The 22555-nt window shown below is 39.5% G+C and overlaps 1 protein-coding gene across 5 annotated transcripts in view; it reads right to left on the bottom strand.

Moving 5' to 3' along the window:
* Window positions 1-16455: 16455 nt before the first annotated feature.
* The window catches only part of NKAIN2 (sodium/potassium transporting ATPase interacting 2), a 965996-nt gene continuing 959896 nt past the window's right edge, over window positions 16456-22555 (bottom strand). For 4 of the 5 annotated variants that reach the window (XM_073893867.1, XM_025865124.2, XM_073893868.1 and 1 more), the window contains 2 exons: window positions 22386-22474; window positions 16456-18945 (listed from right to left, as the gene is read on the bottom strand). In XM_073893867.1, the coding sequence (XP_073749968.1) occupies window positions 22450-22474 (25 nt within the window). In that variant the 3' untranslated portion in view covers window positions 16456-18945; window positions 22386-22449. The remainder of the gene's footprint in view (window positions 18946-22385; window positions 22475-22555) is intronic. The other variant, XM_073893866.1, reaches the window with a different exon arrangement.

The raw sequence follows: 22555 nt of genomic DNA, 5'->3' as shown, positions 1-22555 counted from the left end.
AGGCCCTCGGGAACTTCTTAAAGGTCAACTCCACTGCCACACCCTCCTTCAGACTCTGGAAGCCCTTCATGAGCAGTTGACTCTGGAGCATAAAGACATCCACTGAGGGTCTTGTGCGAACCTGGAGGCTGGAGGTCACAGCCAGGAAGCTGAAGCCCATCTGACCACTTGCAGATGCTTGCAGGGTCTGTAGCTGCGGCTCCTTGGCACCAGGTCCACGTCCTCCAGCGCTTTCCTTGGTGCTGCCACCCGCACACTGCTGGCGGGACAGAGCCCATTGTAGGTGGCTGAGCCTGTGGCCCTGGGCCCTTGACTGGGCGGCCGCTGGCCCTTGAGAAGTCCACAGGCAAAGGGGCGGCAGGAAAAGTGGCTGTTGCGGCTTCTCCAGCACCCCACGTGATGTTGAGGACACCAACATTTGAAAACCATGAGTGGAGAAACGGTGAGGAGCATGTTGAGAGACATGTAAGGATGTGGGAGAGTTTGCTTGTGATAGACCTGAGGACTCCAAAGCACAAAGGGGACTCTGTTAGGAAGGTGGAGGGGGGACAGGATTTGAGATTGGATTGAGTGATGGGCAGGACATCAGACAGTCAGCATCTGTGTTCCGAGGTGGCTCTGGGAGGTGGACTTGGGCTGAGGTGCATGGGAAGACTCTTAGTAACAACTATTAGAGGCAACATGTCTGAAATAATTCAAAGGACCATAAAAATGACACTCAGGTGTGAAAAACACACTTTATTCACGATCCAGTCATAATTGTAGATCTACTCACTTCCACTCAGGTCTATTGCAGTAGCACCGAATTGAAGTCATTGCTTTCACATGCAATTTAGCTTCTCAGGGTTTTATTTTTCAGGTGTGTCTAACATGAAAACTAATGTATTTTTCTTAATACTTGAAATAGGGAGTATTTCTTTTCATTTTTAATTTTGAGCCCCCTTGGTCTAAATCCTAGACTAGTTAGTTAACACACGTTTGGGTCAAAGCGTTTGGGCATGATACAACTAGAACCAGAACAGGGGTTTCTCATTCTTCGATTATTTTGAAAGTGAGACGATGCAATATAGAAAGATAGAAAATCTTTGCATAATTGCAGGTTATTTTGGTCTGTGCCTCTCTCTCTTTGGGGTCAGCTTAGAGGAGAGAGACAAGATGGGATAGAAGAAAACAATGAGAGCAAAATGAGTTTTACATTTTCTGTAGGGGACTGCTTTGTTCTTCCACTACCTGACAATACCAGACTATCAACAGTTTGTCTTTTCATAATATAAATACTTATCATCAGAGATATTTTGTTTTTCCTCACTAAGACCATTCACTCCCATTTGTTTAGTGAAATTTCAAAAACATGCATAAGAGAAAAACCATTGAAATTTCAACTACTTGTTTTTCGCCATAAGTGGTTCCCATCAGCACTCCTATCTACAGCTCTCACTGCATATTTAACCATGCATTATTAATTCTTTATGTTCACTGAGGCAGATATCTGTCTTAAAACTCCTTTGTATTCCATCAGAGTTTATAGTACCTCGTAGACCCTCAACACATATCAGTTGGTTTATACAGCAATGAAAGATCAGGTAGATTCAAGTTCATTGATAATCCTCGTTGGAAAATATGAGATCTGTTCACTGCTCACGGCTGGGTTCATGAGCATTTTATAAATGACATATCTGGTGGATAACGTGAGAATATTCTAGCAAAGAGTAATTTCTGAAAAGTGGGCAGTTATTTGCACAGTGAGAAATTTACAAAAGAATAGTGTTATCTTTCAAAGCTTATCTTTGTAAGACCAGCACTGGTAAACATTTTTCCAAAGTTAGAGAACATAAATATATGTTATAAATCATTTTTTGGAATCAAACATAGTGTTTAACAACAATCTTTTTTGAAATTTGCATGCATATATACTCTCCAGAGACCTTTGGTTCTCAATTTCCTCTTTTTTTTTTTTTTAATTTTTTTTAAATGTTTTATTTATTTATTCATGAAAGTCAGAGAGAGAGAGAGAGAGAGGCAGAGGCAGAGGGAGAAGCAGGCTCCCCGTCTAGCAGGGAGCCTGATGCGGGACTCGATCCCAGGACCCCGGGATCATGACCCGAGCCGAAGGCAGACGCTTAACCATCTGAGCCACCCAGGCGCCCTCAATTTCCTCTTATTGATGAAGATAAGCAGCCGTTGCTTCCCTTGTTGACCACAACTTATACATATAATGCGTCTGTCAGTAACACTGTATTCATCTTCTGTGTGCCTCATCCTAGAAAGTACTCATGATTTTCTTTGCTTTGTTTCTGGATGTAAATATTTCTCTTTTGGTCTGTTATATCAAAGATTGGGGTTATCTTGAAATATTAAGAAACAGGGCTCTTGGTTGGCTCAGTCGGTTAAGCGTCTGCCTTCAGCTCAGGTCAGGATCCTGGGCTCCTGGGATTGAGGGCCGAATTGGGCTCCCTGCTCCACGGGGAGTCTGCTTCTCCCTCTCCCTCTGTCTGCCACTCCCCCTGCTTGTGTACTCTCTGTCAAATAAGTAAATAAGTAAGTAAGTAAATATATAAAATCTTTTTTTAAGATTTTATTTATTTATTTGACAGAGAGAAAGACACAGCGAGAGAGGGAACACAAGCAGGGGGAGTGGGAAGAGGGAGAAGCAGGTTTCCTGTGGAGCAAGGAGCCAGATGTGGGGCTCGATCCCAGGACCCTGGGATAATGACCTGAGTCGAAGGCAGCCGCTTAACCAACTGAGCCACCCAGCCGCCACCAAAATCTTTTTTTTTAAAGGAAATATTAAAAAACAAGTGAAAACCATATGGCAGAGATCATTTTAAAGAAATATTTATCACCATTTTTTGAGTGATAAGCAGCTATTCTATCTTCATTGAGGACAAAGCAATTGTCAATAGACTGAAATTGCTGGAGAGTGCACTTGGAATAGACACAGGGAAGAGTGTCTCTGCAGTGATTGTTGATGGGCCCTTAACTAAGTGACATCGGTGATAGGTTGGCCTCCGAATAAATTTTTTTAAAAATTTTAATTCCACTAGAGTTAACATTCAGGGTTATATTAATTTCGGGTATACAATATCGTGATCCAACAGTTCCATACATTACTCAGTGCTCATCATGATAAGTGTACTCTTAATCCCCATCACCTGTTTTACCCATCTCCCTGCCCACCTCTCCTGGTAACCATCTGTTTGTTTTCTATAGTTAAGGATCTGGTTTTTTTTGGTTGGTCTCTCTCTCTTTTTCCTTTGTTCGCTGTTTTGTTTCTTAAATTCTACATATGAGTGAAATCATATGGTATTTGTCTTTCTTTGACTGGCTTATTTCGCTTAGCATAATACTCTCTAGATCCATCCATGTTGTCGCAAATTTATGTCCAAATAATATTTCATCATATATATATATATATATATATATATATATATATATATATCACCTCTTCTTTATGCATCCATCTGTTTATGGACACTTCGACTGCTTCTATAGTTTGGCTAGGTTGCAATAAACACAGGGGTGTACATATCCCTTTGAATTAGTGTTTTTTATTCTTTGGATAGATACCCAATAGTGCGATTACTATTCCTACTATTATAGGGTAGTTCTATGTTTAATTTTTTGAGGAATCTCCATACCGTCTTCCACAGTGGCTGCACCAGTTTGCATTCCCACCAACAGTGCATGAGGATTCCATTTTCTCCACATCCTTGCCAACACTTGTTTCTTGAATTTTTGATTTTAGCCATTTTGAAAGTTGTGAGGTAATATCTCATTGTGGTTTTGATTTGCATTTCCCTGGTGATGGGCATCTGTACATCTTCTTTGGAGAAATGTTTGTTCATGTCTTCTGCCCATTTTTAATTGGATGATTTTTTTGGTGTTTTGTTGTGTGAGTTCCTTATGGTCTCAGAATAAATTTTTATTAATAAGCCTTGGTTGCCTACATAATAAGATCTGAATTAGCATAAGCAAATGTACATTTCCTATGTTTTGGAAATACAATTTTCTCACCATGAAGTCCTTTTAAAGGCCTCAGTTCTTCCCAGAGCTGATGATAATCAATGGACATGGAATAGATTTCACTGAAGTCTGAGTGCCACTATGGAAAGATCTTCAAGGTACAGGCATAACTTGAAGATATTGCCTATTCAGTTCCACACCACTGCAGTAAAGCTGATATTGCAATAAAGGGAATCAGATGAATTTCTTGGTTTCCCAGTGTATATAAAATTATGTTTAGGGGTACCTGCATGGCTTAGTCTGACTCTTGACCCCGAGATCAAGACCTGATTGCGATCTCAGTTCAGGGGTCATGAATTCGGGCCCCACATTGGGCTCCACTCTGGGTGTGGAGCCTACTTTAAAAAAAATTATGTTTAAATTGTATTGTAGCATATTAAGTATGCAGTAGCATTATATCTAAAAAAACCAACATACATATCTTAATTAAAAATATTGCTAAAATGTGCTAATCATCATCACCTGAGAGTTCAGTGAGTCATAATCTTTTTGCTGGTGGAGGGTCTTGCTTTGATGGCTTTGATAACTTGCTTTGATAACTCATCAGGGTGGTGGTTGCTGAAGCCCAGGAGTGCTGTGGAAATTTCTTAAAATAAGACGATAAAGTTTGCTGCATGTGTTAATTCTCCCTTTCACAAATGCTTTCTCCATAGCATTTGATGCTGTTCAATAGCATTTTACCCATGGTAGACCCTCTTTCAAAATTGGAGCTAATCCTCTCAAACCCTGCTGTAGCTTTATCAACTAAGTTGATGTAGTATTCTAAATCCTTTGTTGTCATTTCAACAATCTTCATAGCATCTTCACCAGGAGTAGATTCTATCTCAAGAAGCCACTTTCTTTGCTCATCCATAAGAAGCAGCTCCTCATCTGTTCAAGTTTTCTCATGAGATTTGGCAATTCAGTCACATCTTCAGGCTCCCCTTCTAACTCTAGTTCTCTTGCTGTTTCCACCACATCTGCAGTTACTCTCACTACTGAAGTCCTGAATCCCTCAGAGTCATCCATGAGGGTGGGATTCAACTTCTTCCAAACTCCTGTTAATGTTGATGCTGTAATTTCTTCCCATGAATTACAAATGTCCTTAATGGCATGGTGAATTCTTTTCAGAAGTTTTTCAATGTACTTTGCCCAGATTCATCAGAGGAATCACTATCTATTACAACTAGACACGAAATTTACTTCTTAAATTAATAAGACTTGAAAACTGAACCTGCTCCTTGATCTGTGGGCTGTGGAATGGATATTGTGTTAACAGTCATGAAAACATTATGGATTTTGTTTTACATCTCCAACAGAGCTCTTGGGTGAATCAAGTGCATTGAGAACAGTAATATATTGAAAGGAATCTTTTTTTTTTTTTTTTTTTTCTGAACAATAGCTCCCAGCAGAGAGCTCAAAATATTCAGTAAACCATGTGGTAAACAGATGTGCTGTCATCCAGGCTTTATTGTTACATTTATAAAGCATAGGCAGAATAGATTTATTCTTAAGGGCCTGAGGATTTCAGGATAGTAAAGGAGCATTGGCTTCAACTTAGAGTCATCAGCTGCAGGAGCCCCTAATGAGAGAGTCAGCCTGTCTTTGGAAGATTTGAAGTGAGACACTGACTTCTCCTTTCTAGTTATGGAAGTCCTAAATGGCATTTTCTTCCAATATAAGGCTGCTTCATCCACATTGGAAATCTGTTTTTCAGTGGAGGTAACTTCATTAATTATCTCCACTAGATCTTTTGGAAACTTGCTACTGCTTCTCTATCAGCGTTTGCTTCTTCACTTTGCACTTTTATGTTATAGAGATGACTTCCTTCCTTATATCTCAGGAATCAATTTTTGTGAGCTTTGACTTTTCCTCTGCAGCTTCCCCACCTCTCTCAGCCTTCACAGAATTGAATAAAATTAGGGCCTAGTTCTAGGTTAGGCTTTGGCTTAAGGGAATGTTGTTGCTGGTTCGCTCTATCCAGACCACTCAGACTTTGTCCATCTCAGCAATAAGGCTGTTTCAGTTTCTTTTCATTCGTGTAGTCATTGGAGGTGCACTTGTAATTTCCTTCAAGAACTTTCCCTTTGCGTTCACAACTCGGCTCACTGCTCTTGCAAAAGAGGCCTAGCTTTTAGCCTATCTCTTGTGTCTCAGGGAAGAGGGAGACCTGAGGAGCAGGTGAGAGAGAGACATGGACCAGCTGGTGGGTGGAGCAGTCGTAACACAACATTTATTAAGTTCGCCATCTTAGATGGGCGCTCCTCCTGGCACCCCAAAGCGATTACAGTAGTAAGAGTGAAAATCATAGGTGACCATAGCAAATATAATAAGAGTGAAAAAGTTTGAAACATTTTGAGAATTACCAAAATGTGACAGAGACATGAAGTGAGCAAACACTGTTGGAAAAATGGCGCTGATCGACTTGCTCAATGCAGGGTTTTCACAAGCCTCCAACTTGTAAAAAATACAATATCTGCAAATGCAATAAAGGAAGTGCAATAAAACAAGGTATGGCTGCACTTTTTTAAAGTGAAAAAAGCAAGATGCCCCACAAAATGTGTATCTATGGCTACCAGAAAGCAGTCAGGTTTAAAGAAGAGGAGTTCACACTTCTGTTAGACCTTTTTAATTTTGAACCAAGTGCATATATCACCTTTCCTGAAATAAATAAAAATAATATATTTTCAAAAGCTCTTTGTTACCAAAACAAAACAAAACAGAACCTTCGAATCCTTCTTCTATTAATCATTAAGGGAGTAGTTAGATAAATTACGATGCTCCACGTACTAGAATATACTCAGCATCTATTAAAAATCATGAGGTAGATTGGCATCGATAAATTCACAAGCGTACAAAAGTAAAGTGCAGTATGTGCAAAGTTTTACATCTATACATCTTCAAAAAGCACACCCAGAACATTATGCACAAATGTCATTTTATAAACCATTGTGTTTTCTGGAAGGACGCACATGAAAAGATGAATACGTATTATCTTTACAGAGAGGAGATAGGATGAATGTATGGGGAGGATGACTTTTATTTGTCATTTTATAAATTTCTGTAGTATTTATACTTTTAATATGCTCATTTAAAATATTATTTTTATTTAATGAGTCCTTAAAATCAGTTTTATTATGCTTTTGTGAAAAAAGTTCAGGTCATTAGGAATATTTTCTTAAGTCGATGTGAACCCAAATGAATAAGTTATATAATATTATAGAAAACTCCTGTAAAAATATCATAAGAAGATAGACAGCAGCTAATCCATCCTAGAGACTTTTCTTTTTCTTTCAGTCACACTTAGTCTTTAGAAGTGATTTATTAAAAATAAGTTGGATTTTACAGGTTATTAGCAACAAAGTGATATAGTAGAAATAGCAGTCTCACATGTTCTGAATCTCACTGAGCTCGTCCACTTGGGCGTCACCAACCTAAAATGCAACAATCTCCTGTGTTGCAAAAAGATGTGACTGGTTCATCTTCTGCCCAACCTTACAATTCCGGGATTCTAACTCTTACTGCCAGAAAGCAGAGGATTTGAGCTTCTTTACAGAGTTCTGTCTGTGAATTCTCAAAGATTTTTAATATCCTACATACTCTATATCAGCAATGAGAAATGCTAACTCTCAGGAAGAACATCTTTCATCAGGGTGTGTGGGTAGTACCTAGGTAGAGATGTAGGTGATTATGGTAGATGGAATAATGGCTCTCCAAAATGTCTGTGGCTTAATCCCTGAAACCTATGAATATGTTACCTCACACAACAAAGGGACTTTTGTAGTCCCTTTTACAGATGTGATTAAGAATTTTGAGATGGGAAAATTATCCTGGATTATCCAATATAATCAAAAGGGTCCTTTATAATAGGGAGGTTGGAGGACAGTGTCAGAGAGAGATGTGATGTCACAGGGAGAGAAGAAGATGTTGTACTTCTGATTTTCAAGGTGGACCAAAGGGACTCTAGCCAAGGAGTGTAGGCCGCTTTTAGAATTTGGAAAAGGGAAAGAAATGGATTCTTCTCTGGAGCCTCCAGGGGAACAAAATCCTGCTGACACCTTGATTTCAGCCAGGGGAAACCCATTTAGGACTTCTGATCTCTGGAAGGGTATCATAATAAGTTTGTGGTTTTGTATTTTTTTTTCAAAAAGATTTTATTTATTTATTTATTTATTTATTTGAGAGAGAGAGAGAGAGAGAGAGAGGGAGGGAGAGAGAAACAGCATGAGAGGGGAGAGGGTCAGAGGGAGAATCAGGCTCCTCACTGAGCTGGGAGCCCCATGTGGGACTCGTTCCCAGGACTCTGGGATCATGACCTGAGCGGAAGGCAGTCGCTTAACTGACCGAGCCACCCAGGCACCCAGTTTGTGTTGTTTTAAATTACCAAGTTGTGCTAACTTGCTACCACAGCAGCAGGAAACTAGCACAGTGATTTATTATCTAGAATTAAAATTTGAGGGTCATATCAATTGTGTGTGTTTCATCTCCTTTAATACAAATAGAAGTTGTCAACCAAAGCAAGACTGAAGAAAATTTGTGACCACCCACCAACAACCAATAATACATATAAAATGTTCTTGACTTTTATGGACAAAATATAAGAAAAGACGAATCAGTAGGTAAGTTTTTTTAAGGAAATACATATTTTCTTTCTGTTCACATACCTGGCTTTTAGTTGCAAAGGAGAAATTGCCAGTAGACATTTGATGAGCCTAGGGATGAGGGAATACCATTCTGCTTGGCAGGAGTGGTGGAAAACTGTAGAGACTTGTTTCAGTTTTTGTTTAGCCTTTTAATATAAATAGTCCTTTAAGAAGATGTGACTTTTTGTAGTGATATTACATTCTGTCTGTAAGAATGAATGACACTGGCAACAAACACTTAAGTCCTGGTTTACTGCCCATCCATACCCCTTTTCAATCTAGCTCAGCACTTCTCCGTGAGTTTCAATTTTAAATGTCAGGCACAACCAAAGTGGGACTTATGGAGAAGAGAATTTATGAACACAATATATTACAAGTGTCTTGTTTTCCTTCAGAGTTGACCATGTTTCCCAAGATTTATTGTGCTTTTGTTTCTCTCTGTACAGACAGGGGAAGACTGTTGGTAGGGGCCTATGGTCATGAGGGCTTAAATGGATGACATGTAAGCCATGGTGCCCCTGAGGGAGGGATAATTCCGGAGTTTTCCCCTGAAGTCCACCCTCTGCCTAACAGCCTTCATCGTTAAGAAACCTCACTGCATGTCTCAATGTAAAGTGTTTGGGGAGGTGCGGTGGATGGAAGGAAAGAAGTTGTCTGAATAAGGGCAGAACTTCATATTCTGTGAATGAATGGGTGAGAATGACTATAATCAGAGACAGATCTTCTTTGATATCAAAGGGAAGCATAGCTACTCGCATCTGCATCCTGCTCTCTGGAGATTTTGTTTAGTAGAAGTTAGAGCTGTGGGCTCTGCAGACAGATTGTGTTTGAGGTTTGGATCTGTCACTTAGATGCTATGACCATGTAGAGTACTGTGTGGTGCTTAGAGCTTTAATATCATCTTTTGCTGCAAAATGTTGAAAAAGAGAAAAAAGGAGTTAGGGAGGGGACTTTGCTACTACAGTACTTCCAATATATGCCCACATAGAGAAATATGAAGGAAAAAATCTCTGTTACTTAGAATATAGTTATTTCAATTTATTCTTTTGGCACATGGTGTCTTGATTCACAATACATTATAATTAGGTATATTTTCAGCTTCGTTTTTTTTTTTTAAGATTATTTATTTATTTATTTATTTGACACTGAGAGAGAGAGACGGGAGAGAGGGAACGCAAGCAGGGAGAGTGGCAGAGGGAGAAGCAGGCCTCCCGCCGAGCAGGGAGCCCGATTCGGGGCTCGATCCCAGGACCCTGGGATCATGACCTGAGCTGAAGGCAGACGCTTAATGACTGAGGCACCCAGGCGCCCCTCAGTTTCTTTTCTTTTTTAAGATTTATTTATTTTAGAAAGAGAGCTCAGGCACACATGGTTGAGTGAATGGAGGGAGGGGCAGAGGGAGAGAACTGTGGGGGGACTCCCCACTGAGCGAGGAGCTCTAGGTGGGGTTCGAGGTTCCTTCTCAGGACCTATGAGATCATGACCTGAACTGAAACCAAGGATGTTGAACTGACTGAGCCACCCAGGTGCCCCTATTTTCAGTTTCTAAATGCATTTCAGCAATATATCCATCTTATTTTAAATGTATTAGACATATACTATCACCAACCTCAACAATTCTGATTTTGGAATTTTAGTGGGAAGGATTTAGAGATCTTTGTTGTTATTCTTGAGATTTATTCTTAAACTTGCAGAACCACATTGACTTATGGCCATGAAATGTTAGTGCCCATGCACCATAATGGATTTCAATTATCACGATAAAACTCCTTCCTGTAATAGAATTTTAATGAAAACCTGACTAATTATGCCTGTAACTAGATGTTTGATCCAATTCATTGGGAAGTGTGAAAATACTCACCAGCCTTGGTGTCCAAGACATCCAATCTATCCTTTTTATGTTTTGTTCTTTTTTGGGGGACAGGATCATCCTTTCATTCTTGGTGAAAACATCCCAGGCCTACTTTTAATAATAAATGAAATATCCTAGTTCCATTTATTTCCGTAACAAAATGGGGGTAAGTTTGAAGCGGGGGTAGATGTAGCTTCTGCAGCAAGCAGGGCTACCTAGCGTCAAGGCTGGGAGGGCATGTGACACGCCTCATTGTACATGGTCCCCACGCTCAGAGGAGTCTGGCGCTTGGCTTAACTTCCTACTCTCCTCCTCGTGAAATTCTTAATATGTTTTTCTTGAGCATGTGGTGAGCAGACAAGATACTCTGGGGTGACAGCTTGCATGACGGCTTGTGATCGAGCAGCAGTACTGGAGGGCACTGGCTCAGGCCCCTGGGCACAGCATGCGGCGCGCACCGCCATTGGTCTGGCCCACCTCAGGACAGTGGAGAGAGCTGCTGGGCGGGGCAGTGACCCGGGGCCAGATTGGCAGTGGTGACAGTGGCAGCAAGGGCTGCAAAAGTGGCTGCTTTACCCCTGGGGGAGAGCAGGGGCCCTGGGTGGCCCTAGGAACTGGGGGAGGCCAACGTACCTATTAATTCCCAAGAGCGCTTGCCCCCCCGTGGCTCGTGTGCACTTGGACACTGCGGCTTCGAGGGGACAGCGATGGCTGGTGCTCGGGCAGTAAGCGTTGTCAGTAAATTATTGTCAGATGGAAGTGTACACATCAACATTTAATAAAGCATATCAGACAGCTATTAGAATTATTCAAAGAGCTTGGAGGCTTTGGCTTTGAGAACTGCTGTAATATTGTAAAACACATCCACAGGCTTACCCATAAAAAGTAAAGGTTGTAGGAATAGCAGTAGACAGAAAGTAACTCTCTTTTCACATGATACTTCAGATGAGCAAATTATTAATGAGAAAGGCAATTTTAAAATTATTTTTCTTGTAAATGAATATATAGCAATAGATTATTTAAGTGGGTGTTTTCAAGTACACGGAAACCATGAAGCCATTTTCAGTTTCTTGAACAATAAGTCACACAAAATGTCCGAGAAAACATAAAGATGCTACTGTAAATTTTTTTCTTTAAAATTTGACTCAGACTTACACGAAAGTGATTTTTATGAAGTCTTTTTAGAAAAATTGTCCTGTGAACCATTAACTCAAATGATTAAAATGTGTATTTAAAAGTAATCGATCAGAAATTTATCTCAATGCTGTCACGGTTTATAAGATGTTCTTCATGGTTCTAATAACAGTGGAAGCAGCAGGAAAATTCTTCTCAAGACTAAAAATTATAAAAAAATGTAATTTTATAAAAATTATCAAAAGTTGTGATGCCTTTGCCAAGAGTGACTGACCTCACATTCATTTATAGTGATTGAAACTTAGCTGGTTGAAAGTTTACATTTTGACGACTCAATATTAAGTTGTAGAAAGGTGGGTCAAACATCTTATGATCCAAGATGTCCCATTAATAAAGTATATTCATTGTATTATTTAAAATGATGACACCAAAAATATTTTTTATTATCTATATTTTGTATTGTTATTTATGTGTTACTATTTACCTTTATTATGTTTTATAAATAATAAAATACTTTTACAGGAAAAGTCTTTGGGGTGCCTGACTGGCTAGTCGGCAGAGCATGTAACTCTTGGTCTCAGGGTTATGAGTTTGAGCCCTGCACTGTGTGTAGAGATTACTTGAAAAAAAAATCTGAAAAATAAATAAGTAAATAAATAAATAAAGGAAAAAAACCTTTATTTTGCGGGGCTTGAACTCACAACCCTGAGATCAAGACCTGAGCTGAGATCAAGAGTCAGACACTTGGGGCGCCTGGGTGGCTCAGTCTGTTAAGCATTTACCTTTGGCTCAGATCATGATCTCAGGGTCCTGGAATCAAGACCCACATTGGGCTCCCTGCTCAGTGGGGAGTCTGCTTCTACCTCTCCCTCTGCCCCTCCCCACCCCTTGTGCTCTCTCTCTCTCCCTCTCTCTCTCTGTCTCAAATAAATAAATAATATCTTAAAAGAAAAAATAAAGAGTCAGATGCTTGACTGACTGAGCCACCCAGGGGCCCCAAGGAAAAATTGTCATATTTCAGTACCCTTATTTTTTTAAAGATTTTATTTATTTATTTGAGAGAGAGAGAGCACAAGCAGCAGGAAGGGGCAGAGAGAAAGGGAGGAGCAGACTTTCCTCGGAGCAGGGAGCTCAATTTGGGACTCGATCCTAGGACCTTGGGATCATGACCAGAGCCAAAGGCAGACGCTTCACCAACTGAGCCACCCAGGTGCCCCTATCTGAGTACCCTTAGTAGCACTTTTTTCCTACTCTTTGAACAGGGCCTCACATTTTCCTTTTTCACTGGGTCTCACAAACTGTGTAACCACCCCTGATACCAAGATTTAGCAGCTCTCTGGCTCATTAGAAATGGAAAAGTGTCATGTCTAAGAATATTTGCCTTTCAGGGGCGCCTGGGTGGCTCAGTCGTTAAGCGTCTGCCTTTGACTCAGGTCATGATCCCAGGGTCCTGGGATCGAGGCCCGCATCGGGCTCCCTGCTCCACGGGAAGCCTGCTTCTCCCTCTCCCCCTGCTTGTGTTCCTTCTCTCGCTGTATCTCTCTCTGTCAAATAAATAAATAAAATCTTAAAAAAAAAAGAATATTTGCCTTTCAGGACTCAAAACAATACAAACACCGAATCTGGTTTGTTTTCCTATGAATTATTAGCATAGGCCCCAGCCTCTCAACCCTCCGGCTCTGCCCTATCTGCTTTTGCAGATGGGAGGACTAGTGCCATGGGTGTCTGCAACACAGAGTTGTTACATCTTTGCCAATGGAGGAATTCTCATAATCTTCACTCAGTTTAATAGGTTCCCAGTGACTTATCATTTGTAACTCAGTGTCCATTTGCTCAACTTCATCCTGAGAGTTTTGGTCAGCCTGAGATAACAATGACAAGAGGCTCAGGTGTTCTGGTGGCCTCTAGTTTGAGGCTCAGAAGATTTATGTCTAGACAGCAGTGTGCAAAACCTCTCTGCAGGTGGAGATCAACATATCCCCAAAGGATATAATGAGTAAAACTAGAAGAATAATGAAGAAAAATGACAGGCACATGGGAGGGGAATAAACAGGGTATGCCTCTGGTAAATAACTCCCTGAAGGACTCTTAGAAAAGACTTACTGATTAATTGAATCAATCCATCATCCTTGGGGTGACAGCATCAATTTGCAATCTTTTTTTGGAAGTTGTTTTATTCCATTGCTGTTACAGCTTAAATTCATTTGAGGATCGAATGAGAGGTTAAAAAATATAACTTTTATTATTAAGGTGCCACAATCCTGTGCTCTCATTATAGAGAAGGCTTACATTAATTTTAATAAAGGTTTGGACTGTGTCAGAACATCAACATGGGGCTTATAAAAGGATTTTTCCTCTTTGGATTTATCTTATAGAAATAAACTTTCAATACCTATTAAAATTTTAGGCTCATTTGCTTCTAAATCCATGTTTGAGGATTTTTGAAAATAACCTTCATTACAATTCTAAACAATGTAAAAAGTGGTCCTTTTTCAGAGGAACTCCCCTTCATTTTCTTCGTTGTCATTGGCAGGCATAACTCATGATACCTGCGCGGATTTCAGTGGCAAATGAGATCCTTGAATGCATTATCTAGTTCAAGTTTTTGCTGAATTAAAAGGCCTAGAGTACATAAATGTCTTAGAGATTTTGCTTTTATAGTTATCAAAAGTGATTGTTTCAAGATACTAGCATGTTTTAAATTGGACATAATATATCAATCACAGATTTTATTCTTTCCCGTCTTGGGAGTGGGTGGAGGGAAGACGTAATAGAATGGAAAGAGGATTGACTATGCATCCTAAGCAAAGATTCGCATGCGAGGAGGATAACTGGGGCTTCATTTTTCACAATGTAAATGTCTCGATATCAAAGCTTTCTGAGTACAAGTGTTTAATGCTGAAATTTTATCAAAGACAGATAAAATGTCTGAAGGAAGATTATCTTGACAATCACAGTATTTTCGTGATGGAACGGTTTAAGTAATCTCAATCTCTCTAATATTAACTATTCATAAATGTATTATAAAAGAAATAACAGGGGGCGCCTGGGTGGCTCAGTCAGTTAAATGACTGCCTTGGGCTCAGGTCATGATCCCAGGGTCCTGGGATCGAGTCCCTCATTGGGCTCCCTGCTCAGCAGAGAGTCTGCTTCTCCCTCTCTCTCTCTGCTGCTCCCCCTTCTTATGCTCACCCTCTTTCTGTGTCATATGAATAAATAGAATCTTAAAAAAAAAAGAAATAACAGAAATACTTCTAACCCTGAAAACAAACATAATTGGTTGACTATGTTTACATAGGGGTACAAGTTACTAGTTTTTAAAAGAATTGGAAGATAACAGAACATATTTAAACATATTTCACATTGAGACTATATGGAACCCAATACACAATAATTCAGACACACTTCATGATCTTATACTGTCTTAGGGTCTTCCTGATCAAGGTTCATTCTGATTTAGCAGTCCAGCATCAGGTGACAGATCCCCATTGTCTGGGATTTTGTTTATTCTACTCTGACCAGAGTACACATACCAGCATTTGGTGTAGAATGGCGGGTTGTTTGCGTTTTCAGGATAAATGGTAAATTTGAGTAATTTCTTACCTCTGTGGGCTTTAGTTTATTGTCTCTGTAATAAATGGGTTTGGATCTCAGAAAAGTTTGTCCTGCAATGTGACCTACTTAAAATGAGTTTGTATTTCTGAGTTTATGGTCCACTCGTTATAGTACAATGGAATGTTAGCTGTTTCCCTCACTGTATTAGAGATTATGATTTTAACAGTTACCAAATGAAGATCTTGGTACCATCAAAAAATACCATTTATTATTTACCAAATGCACACCCTATCTGAGAACTCGAGGCCGGAATCCTTTCTTTAGGGTACCTAGATAGAGTTGCTTTATTAACTTTTGTCTCTTTTTATGCGACGGAGATATTGTGTGCATTGGACCTCACAGTGAGAAGCCACATCCTGACAGTCATCCACAATGAACCACATCAACATCCCTTTCACACAGGGAACAAAAGTAAAAACAGGCTTGATCATTTACAAGACTCACTGTGTGGCCAAGAAGTCAAATACTACAAGCTGATCTCCAGCTTCTTGGAATGCCGCCTCAAAGCCTTTTTTGTTTTCAATCGATTTCTGCATTTTGGCTTCGGGGGGCTGCTGTGTCTGTGTGTAGTGAGAGGAACCCCAACAGCAGCTCAAGCCTGAGACGGCCCGAGCAGGGAGCAGTCTAAGCCCCCTACCTTCTATCCCCTTCATCTGGACAGTGAAATCATGGTTGTGCAATCACAAATGCCGGGGGTTAATCTTTTCTACTTGCCCATCCCACCCCAACATGCTCCACTGAGAGGGTTGTCAAAGATTATGTCATCAAAGGAATAAGGAATAAATAAATACTTTAAATTATTTTATTTTAAAAAATTTGGCCTTAAAAAAAATGAAAAACCCTACCTATGTTAAGCAAAGGTTTTTAATATAGTGCCCTAACACCTCTGTCAGCTATTAGCCTGATGCTAACTCTAAATTCCAGATAGAAACGGGAAAAAAAAGTTCTCTAAATGACAACAAGTCTATTCCAGGCAGTCTCATAAAAGAACCCTTAGCGTTAGGGGATAATGAAAATACATGCCACCTATGGCTGAGCTGAAATGGAGCCATGACCTGGCAATTTCTTTTTACTGCTGACACATGTGTCCCTGCATAGCACAGAACACCAGCGTGGCCTTCATGTAAATTTGATAGGGTTTCCTTGTCAATGACATAATCAAACACACTGTGAGAAGGAGCAGGGGCTTTCAGGGATGGCTCAGAAACTTAATCGTTTTTCCATTTATTTTTAAAATGCAAATTACACTAGTAAGTCAAAAAAATCACTCTGTTAAAAATACATTCAGAATTAACAAACGCAAAAAAAAAAAAAAAAAAAAAAAGAAAAGACACATCAGGATTGCAACTCTTGCCTTCTGAGTATTAGGTTTATAACAAAAGCTCAGCCTAGAAAAATAGCATTCTTCACCGGATTCTGAGGAGGATTCAGCTGTACAACTTAGATGTTTTTCCAGATATAATCACACTACTGTGCTCACTGCTCCCAAAAAAGACCTGTCCACTGATTACTTTTTAGTAGTCAACAACTGTTTTTGAAAATTTTGGTGGTGATGATAGTAGTGATTAGGTGGTAGCTTGGCTGTAACTTAAAGCAGGAATATGAGGGCTTGTTCTCTGTGCACTTAAATCTCTATCCACATACATGTCCTAGAAGGTGGAGCCTCATCACAGCATGAATGTACAGTGAAACCTCATTTTAGTAGTCACATTGGTTTCTGGCATGTATAGTATTTATATTTTAAGAATCAGAGGACAATACATTGGTAAATAGTTTTCTCATACATTAAACATGCATGTCACTATAAAATCATCGTATGAGGTTTCACTGATATGTTTGCAATTATAGATTTTATACATGTACGTATGGACAAACATATACAAGCCGCTGAGAAAATTCAAGCACAAGTGCTGGAACCTTTTTTTTTTTTTTGTAGTTTATGTTCCAATATCACCTTTGTTCCTTTATCATTTTCAAATGTATATGTGTGTATTTCACAGACATCCATGCAAACACAGTAATGGGACTGGTTTATGTAGATCTGGATGGGCTAAGGTCCAAAGTAGGTTAACTCAATAACTGAAACTACATAGAAACCAAGAGAAAACATTGCTCCATGCCAATTTGTAACTTTTCAAGTCTCAATTTCACTGCATTTAAGGATGTTGTATTCGTCTAAAAAAGATTGACTTTAGCGTCTCAGGTGGATCCAAGAAAAAACATGACTCTGAGTTCCTGACAAGTCTGAGCTAATTATGTTTTCCACTAATGAAAACCAAATAATGCTTGAATATATAGAACAAAATTTCCTAGGAATTCAGAATATTCCATAAACACATTGACCTACTATTAAGTTTCCAAAGGCATCTTGTTGCCAACTACGTTAACAGCACAGTTTTTCTGCCACAATAATACAGGAGGATTAGAATACACTCTAACACACAACAGATCCCCCAAATACCACAAAGAGATCTCAAATATTTCACCAAGGTAACTATTGCTCCCCCCCCACCCACCCAAAAAATAATCTCGTACGCTGAAGTTAGGAAAAAAAGTTCACCTACGTAGGGTCTTCAATTTGAATTAGATATAAAAGAGTAAACATAGCTAATACATATTCAGTTGGCCTCTGTTGATAGAAATCCACAGCTGTTCCTGTGTTAGTAGAAGACATTTGTAGATACTTATAAAAGCACCTAGAGTGCGAGAAATAAAATCAGTGAGTTAAGCCATTTCTGCTCTCTGCTTCCAGTAGATTAATGAGTTTAGTAGGTTAATAAGTTTTACTTTGTCCCACTCAACCCCTTCAAGAAGACCATATTTAAGGATTATAAAGATGACGATTATTGTTGTTATTGTCACTTGTCTGTTTTTGGCCACCGTGGAGGGTCAATGGTAAAGCACTTTGCTGATAGTTGGCCGCCTTTGTACACAGATACACTGGAGCTGCTGAGCTATGTGGTCTTGTTTCTTGACATGAAACACCCAGACTCGAACTCATTCGGAATTAATAGCAGTGTGTTAGCCTAAAGGAAGTGACTTGGGGAGGTCTGCACTGAGACTCGGGCACACAACTTAGGTGGGTTAAGGCAAGTATGTACGGTATAGCCTTTAGGGCAAACAACCTGCCATTTCGGACTTCGGTTACAAGGTCATCATGGCATGTTCTGTTTGTTTTTGCAATTACATTGCCTACATAGCCGTGGTGCTATCAAGACGTATGGAGTGCAGAAGACAGGGCTCTCAAACTAATGCGCCCCGGAGGACTTCGCAGCTCGCAGAGGCCGACTGGCTGGGCTGCAGAGGAGTTAGTGACGGCCAGCAGAGGGCGCCAACACGTCTCCTTAGGAACTTTCCAAAGGCCTGGGAGAAAGGAGCCTACTTTCAGGAAATCCAAGGATGGGCGTGTCCTGCATGTTTGTTTCAGTTAGAAAGAGGAAGCCAAGTGGAATTAGTGTGTGCCTCTGTGTATGTGTGGGTGTACATGCACACACGCGCGTGTGCGTGCGTGTCTGTGTGTGTGTGTGTGTGTGTGTGTGTCCCACTGTATGTGGAGGCTTTATGTTTGTTTTGTTAATATGTATATATATTTAAACTCAGTTGCTTCTTGCTCTTCATAAAATGCAGGAGGCCACTGTGAAACAAGTTCTTTGAAAGGTCCAGGAGCTGACATCCTGAAGCCATCTGTATTATTTCGACCTGGGAGAGAGAACGAGAGAGAGACAAGATGTTTTTAATCCAGGGGGAGAGCTCAGCACCTTTTCTCACCTCTCCAAGCACAAGAGCAAGCAAAAACTCAAAAAAAAAAAACTCAAAAAAAAAAAAAAGGCCAAGCCCCAATTTTATTTTAAAAGAGACAACTTTCCTTTCCTTTTCTTTTTTGTCTGTAACCGCCTGGATAAAGAGGCCACTTATGATCATTTAAAGTCCATTTCCAGGGGCAAATGAAATGAATACGTATTGCTGTACAATTAGGCTGCCAAAAAGAATGCAATGTTTTCAGGTGTTACTAGTAAGATACCATGGGATATTCTCACAGTTTATACTGCAGGGAGCCCAGACAGAGCTCTACGTGCTATGGCACATAGGTCGGTGGTCGTCAAAGCCCCTACTTTGTTAAACAATTAACCTGTGGACTCGGGAATGTTTTTGGGCAGCAACTTCATAGCTATTATTTGCTTCAAAGAGGTTTGCCAAACCCTAAGAAATAAATTAATGTAAACCTTTTCTTTTAGGATGGGTGATAGATAATCTAAAGAATTACAGGCCAAGAGCAGGCCAAGAAGTTTCGCCTAACTTAACAGAAAAAGAGAGGTCTTCTATTCAGTGATGGTAGGCGCTGAAACACGGCTGTGAATGGAAGTCAGTCAGGGCAGTGTTTTCAAAGCTCTCAGCCACAGATTGGGCATAATGGAAGCCCCGCAGCCAAAACTGCACATTACTTTTAAGCGTTTGCTTTCCTTGTAAGGAACAGCTTTTATTTCCAGTTGCTATATAATATCGTTAAAGTGCTTGAACTGGCCCATGATGTTAAATTACTCTTATTTTATGAGACTTGTTTATGGCAGATTGACAGGAAAAGCTAGACGCCAAAGGACAAAGACATAGGAAATGTTCGGGTGCCTGCCTCTCAGCAGGGGATCAGGACTGTGCCTGAGTCGCTTTTGGTTTTTCACAGGATTTGAATAGGCAATGGCTCTCAAAGGAGTGGTCTTGAAGGCTAGGGTGTTGGAAAAAACCCTTCATTCCTCACTGCATAATGTAAGATCAGAAGAGGATGAAGGGAGTGCAGAGAAAGGGAGAGATTCAGGCACGTTTGGAAGTATGGCAGCTACGTTCGTGTGGAGAAGTCCAAATGAATAAACTGAAAATCAGGAAACATAGTGGATGCCAGAGCACATTTGCAGGTCTGAGGATTTGGAAAGAATTCTGAACTAAAGGATCAGGAAAACTGGCTGATAATTGGGGGCTGCGCAAATAACAAGTTGTGTGACCCTTGTTCTGCTTTCTCTTCATCCAGTTTCCTCGTCTGTAAAATAAAATGTCGGCGTTGCAGTATTTGAAGTCCCATGGGGGTGTTTTGTAGGAGGACAGAATTGTGTTTTGACTAGCGGTTTCTTACGTACAAGTGTTTCTAACTTCCTAAATTTGAATTTCGTTAAACATTTTACTTATTTCCTGAGCAGTGAGACTTGAAACTTCTTACATACCTTTACCATTCCCAGGCAGTAAGGAAGAAAACGACATTTTTATTACTTTTGGTTTGGCATTTAAAGTCTTCTATTTAATAAAATCATGGGAAGTTTTGTCCTCAAGGAATTTAATGCTGGAGATTAAATTTGCAGTGTCCCCTCTTTAAAGACAACATTAGTTTTATAAATGCCTGATTTGGAACAATATCCTTGATTGTGTATAATTAGCATTCTCACGTTATTATTGTAGCTAGTCCTACATATGGGTTACATGGCATTTATTATAACTTGATCACATTTATTGAGCATTGATCAACACAATGAAGTGCTACCTGGTAAAGAAATGTTATGTGATATTGTCAGAAGCGAGCCACTGCAAACTTTGTAGATGTTCTGGTCTACTCCTAAGCACAAACATACTGTTACATGTTGCTTGGGTGGATGTTGTATGTGATACATTGTTTACGGAGGAAATCCTTTGGGCATGAAATGTACTACATATTTATTTCTGACTTGATAAAATCTTTTCATGAGTAGTGCTCATTAACATAGCATTGTTGCTACTAATAGTAAGTTATGTTTATTAAGCATTTACTATGTGGCATATTTCATGTCTTATGTGCTTCTAAATTCAGAATAATTATATGAAGGATGTATGCTACATAATCTCTATTTTTCAGACAAGGAAACTTAAGTTTGATGAGAATAGTTAAAGTTATTCAAATAAAGTTGTTTGTCCAAGATCGTAAACAATTTTATCTCCAGTACTCTGCCTTTTGTAGGTCATCTTAACCACTACTCCGTACTGCTTTGCCTTTATTTTTTAACAGACTACTTTACATAAGGCTATGATACAATATTGAGAAGGGTGGTAAAGAATTTAAAAGATTTGTCATTTTAGTTTTTGTGTAAGCTATCAAGTCTTCCTGGGAGGATAGGAGACACATAGTCTAAATAGAAAACAACTGCAGTACTAAGCAAAAGAAGAAGAGAGAAGTGTCAGAGGAAAAGGAGATTCATTGAAAATCTTCCATAAAATATGTATTTAAGATACAACTTGAAGGATAGTGGGATTTCATCTTGGAAAAAAATATGTTTGGTGTCAAGAGAACAGCATGGACAATTGGAAAAATACCAGTCATGTTTGCAGAAAGCAAGAGTTCTAGTTTGGCTGGCAAAAAAAAAAAAAAAAAAAGGATAAGCGGAGATATCAGACTATTAATGTCTTCAATAGATTATAAGCTTCAGGAGGACAGGAGCCGGTTCTTATTCATTATTACATTTTCCCAGTGTCTCCTAGCATCTTCTGCATATGGTTGGGAGTCAAGAATTGTTAAGGGTTGAAGAGAAGAGATAATATTTCAGCAGAACATTGGGGCTGGATCAGAGTCTACTTGCAGGCTACGGTGAGGAGAGTGGACTTTGTTCAGTAGGTAATAGGGATTCATCAACAGTTTGGGGGCAGGGGAGGGAATAGTCAAAATGATACTTTGAGAAGATTAATTTGGCAGCTTCATGGAAGATGGGTTAGAGATACTAAAATTAGAAAGCAACAGGTAATGAATGCCTGAATTAGGGCAGTGGTTGTGGGGATACTAAAAAGAAAATGTGTGATGCATTGTTTGCAGAGGGGATGCTTTGAATGACATCTAGTACTGGCTAAATTCTGAACTGATAAAGTCTTTTTTATGGGTGGTGTTACCAAATAATTCCAAAGAAAAATGCAGGCGTGATGCATAGATCATTCCCCTTTTAAGGAGACGCTTACAAGGAGGTGTATAAAAATTACTTTAGTCTCTTGGAGGAGGAGAAATTCTCTAAAAATCCATGTATTATCCTACACATTAACAATCTTAAAAGGTAAAATGATTCAATGGTGGAGGACAACGACGACAAACACATATCTTCAAAGAGAAGCTCACATTTCAAAATGAATTGGAATCTTACTTTCTATTTTGATCTTCGCTTGCAATTCAGCATATCACTTGATGCTGATATATAGAATTTGTTATCAGTTGTTATCCAAGGGAATTTGCCTAAACACAGATATAAAAATCAGGCTCTGATTGTATGTCTGCTCTCTTGAGTGCTAGAGCTAAGGGTCTGATAAATCTCAG

This window comes from Callorhinus ursinus, unplaced genomic scaffold, assembly GCF_003265705.2.
Source record: "Callorhinus ursinus isolate GAN/ISIS: 27379988/994484 unplaced genomic scaffold, GSC_fseal_2.0 scaffold6, whole genome shotgun sequence".
Lineage (NCBI taxonomy): Eukaryota > Metazoa > Chordata > Mammalia > Carnivora > Otariidae > Callorhinus > Callorhinus ursinus.
The sequence above is the reverse complement of the archived record's forward strand: the minus strand, read 5'-3'. Positions and strand labels throughout refer to the sequence as shown.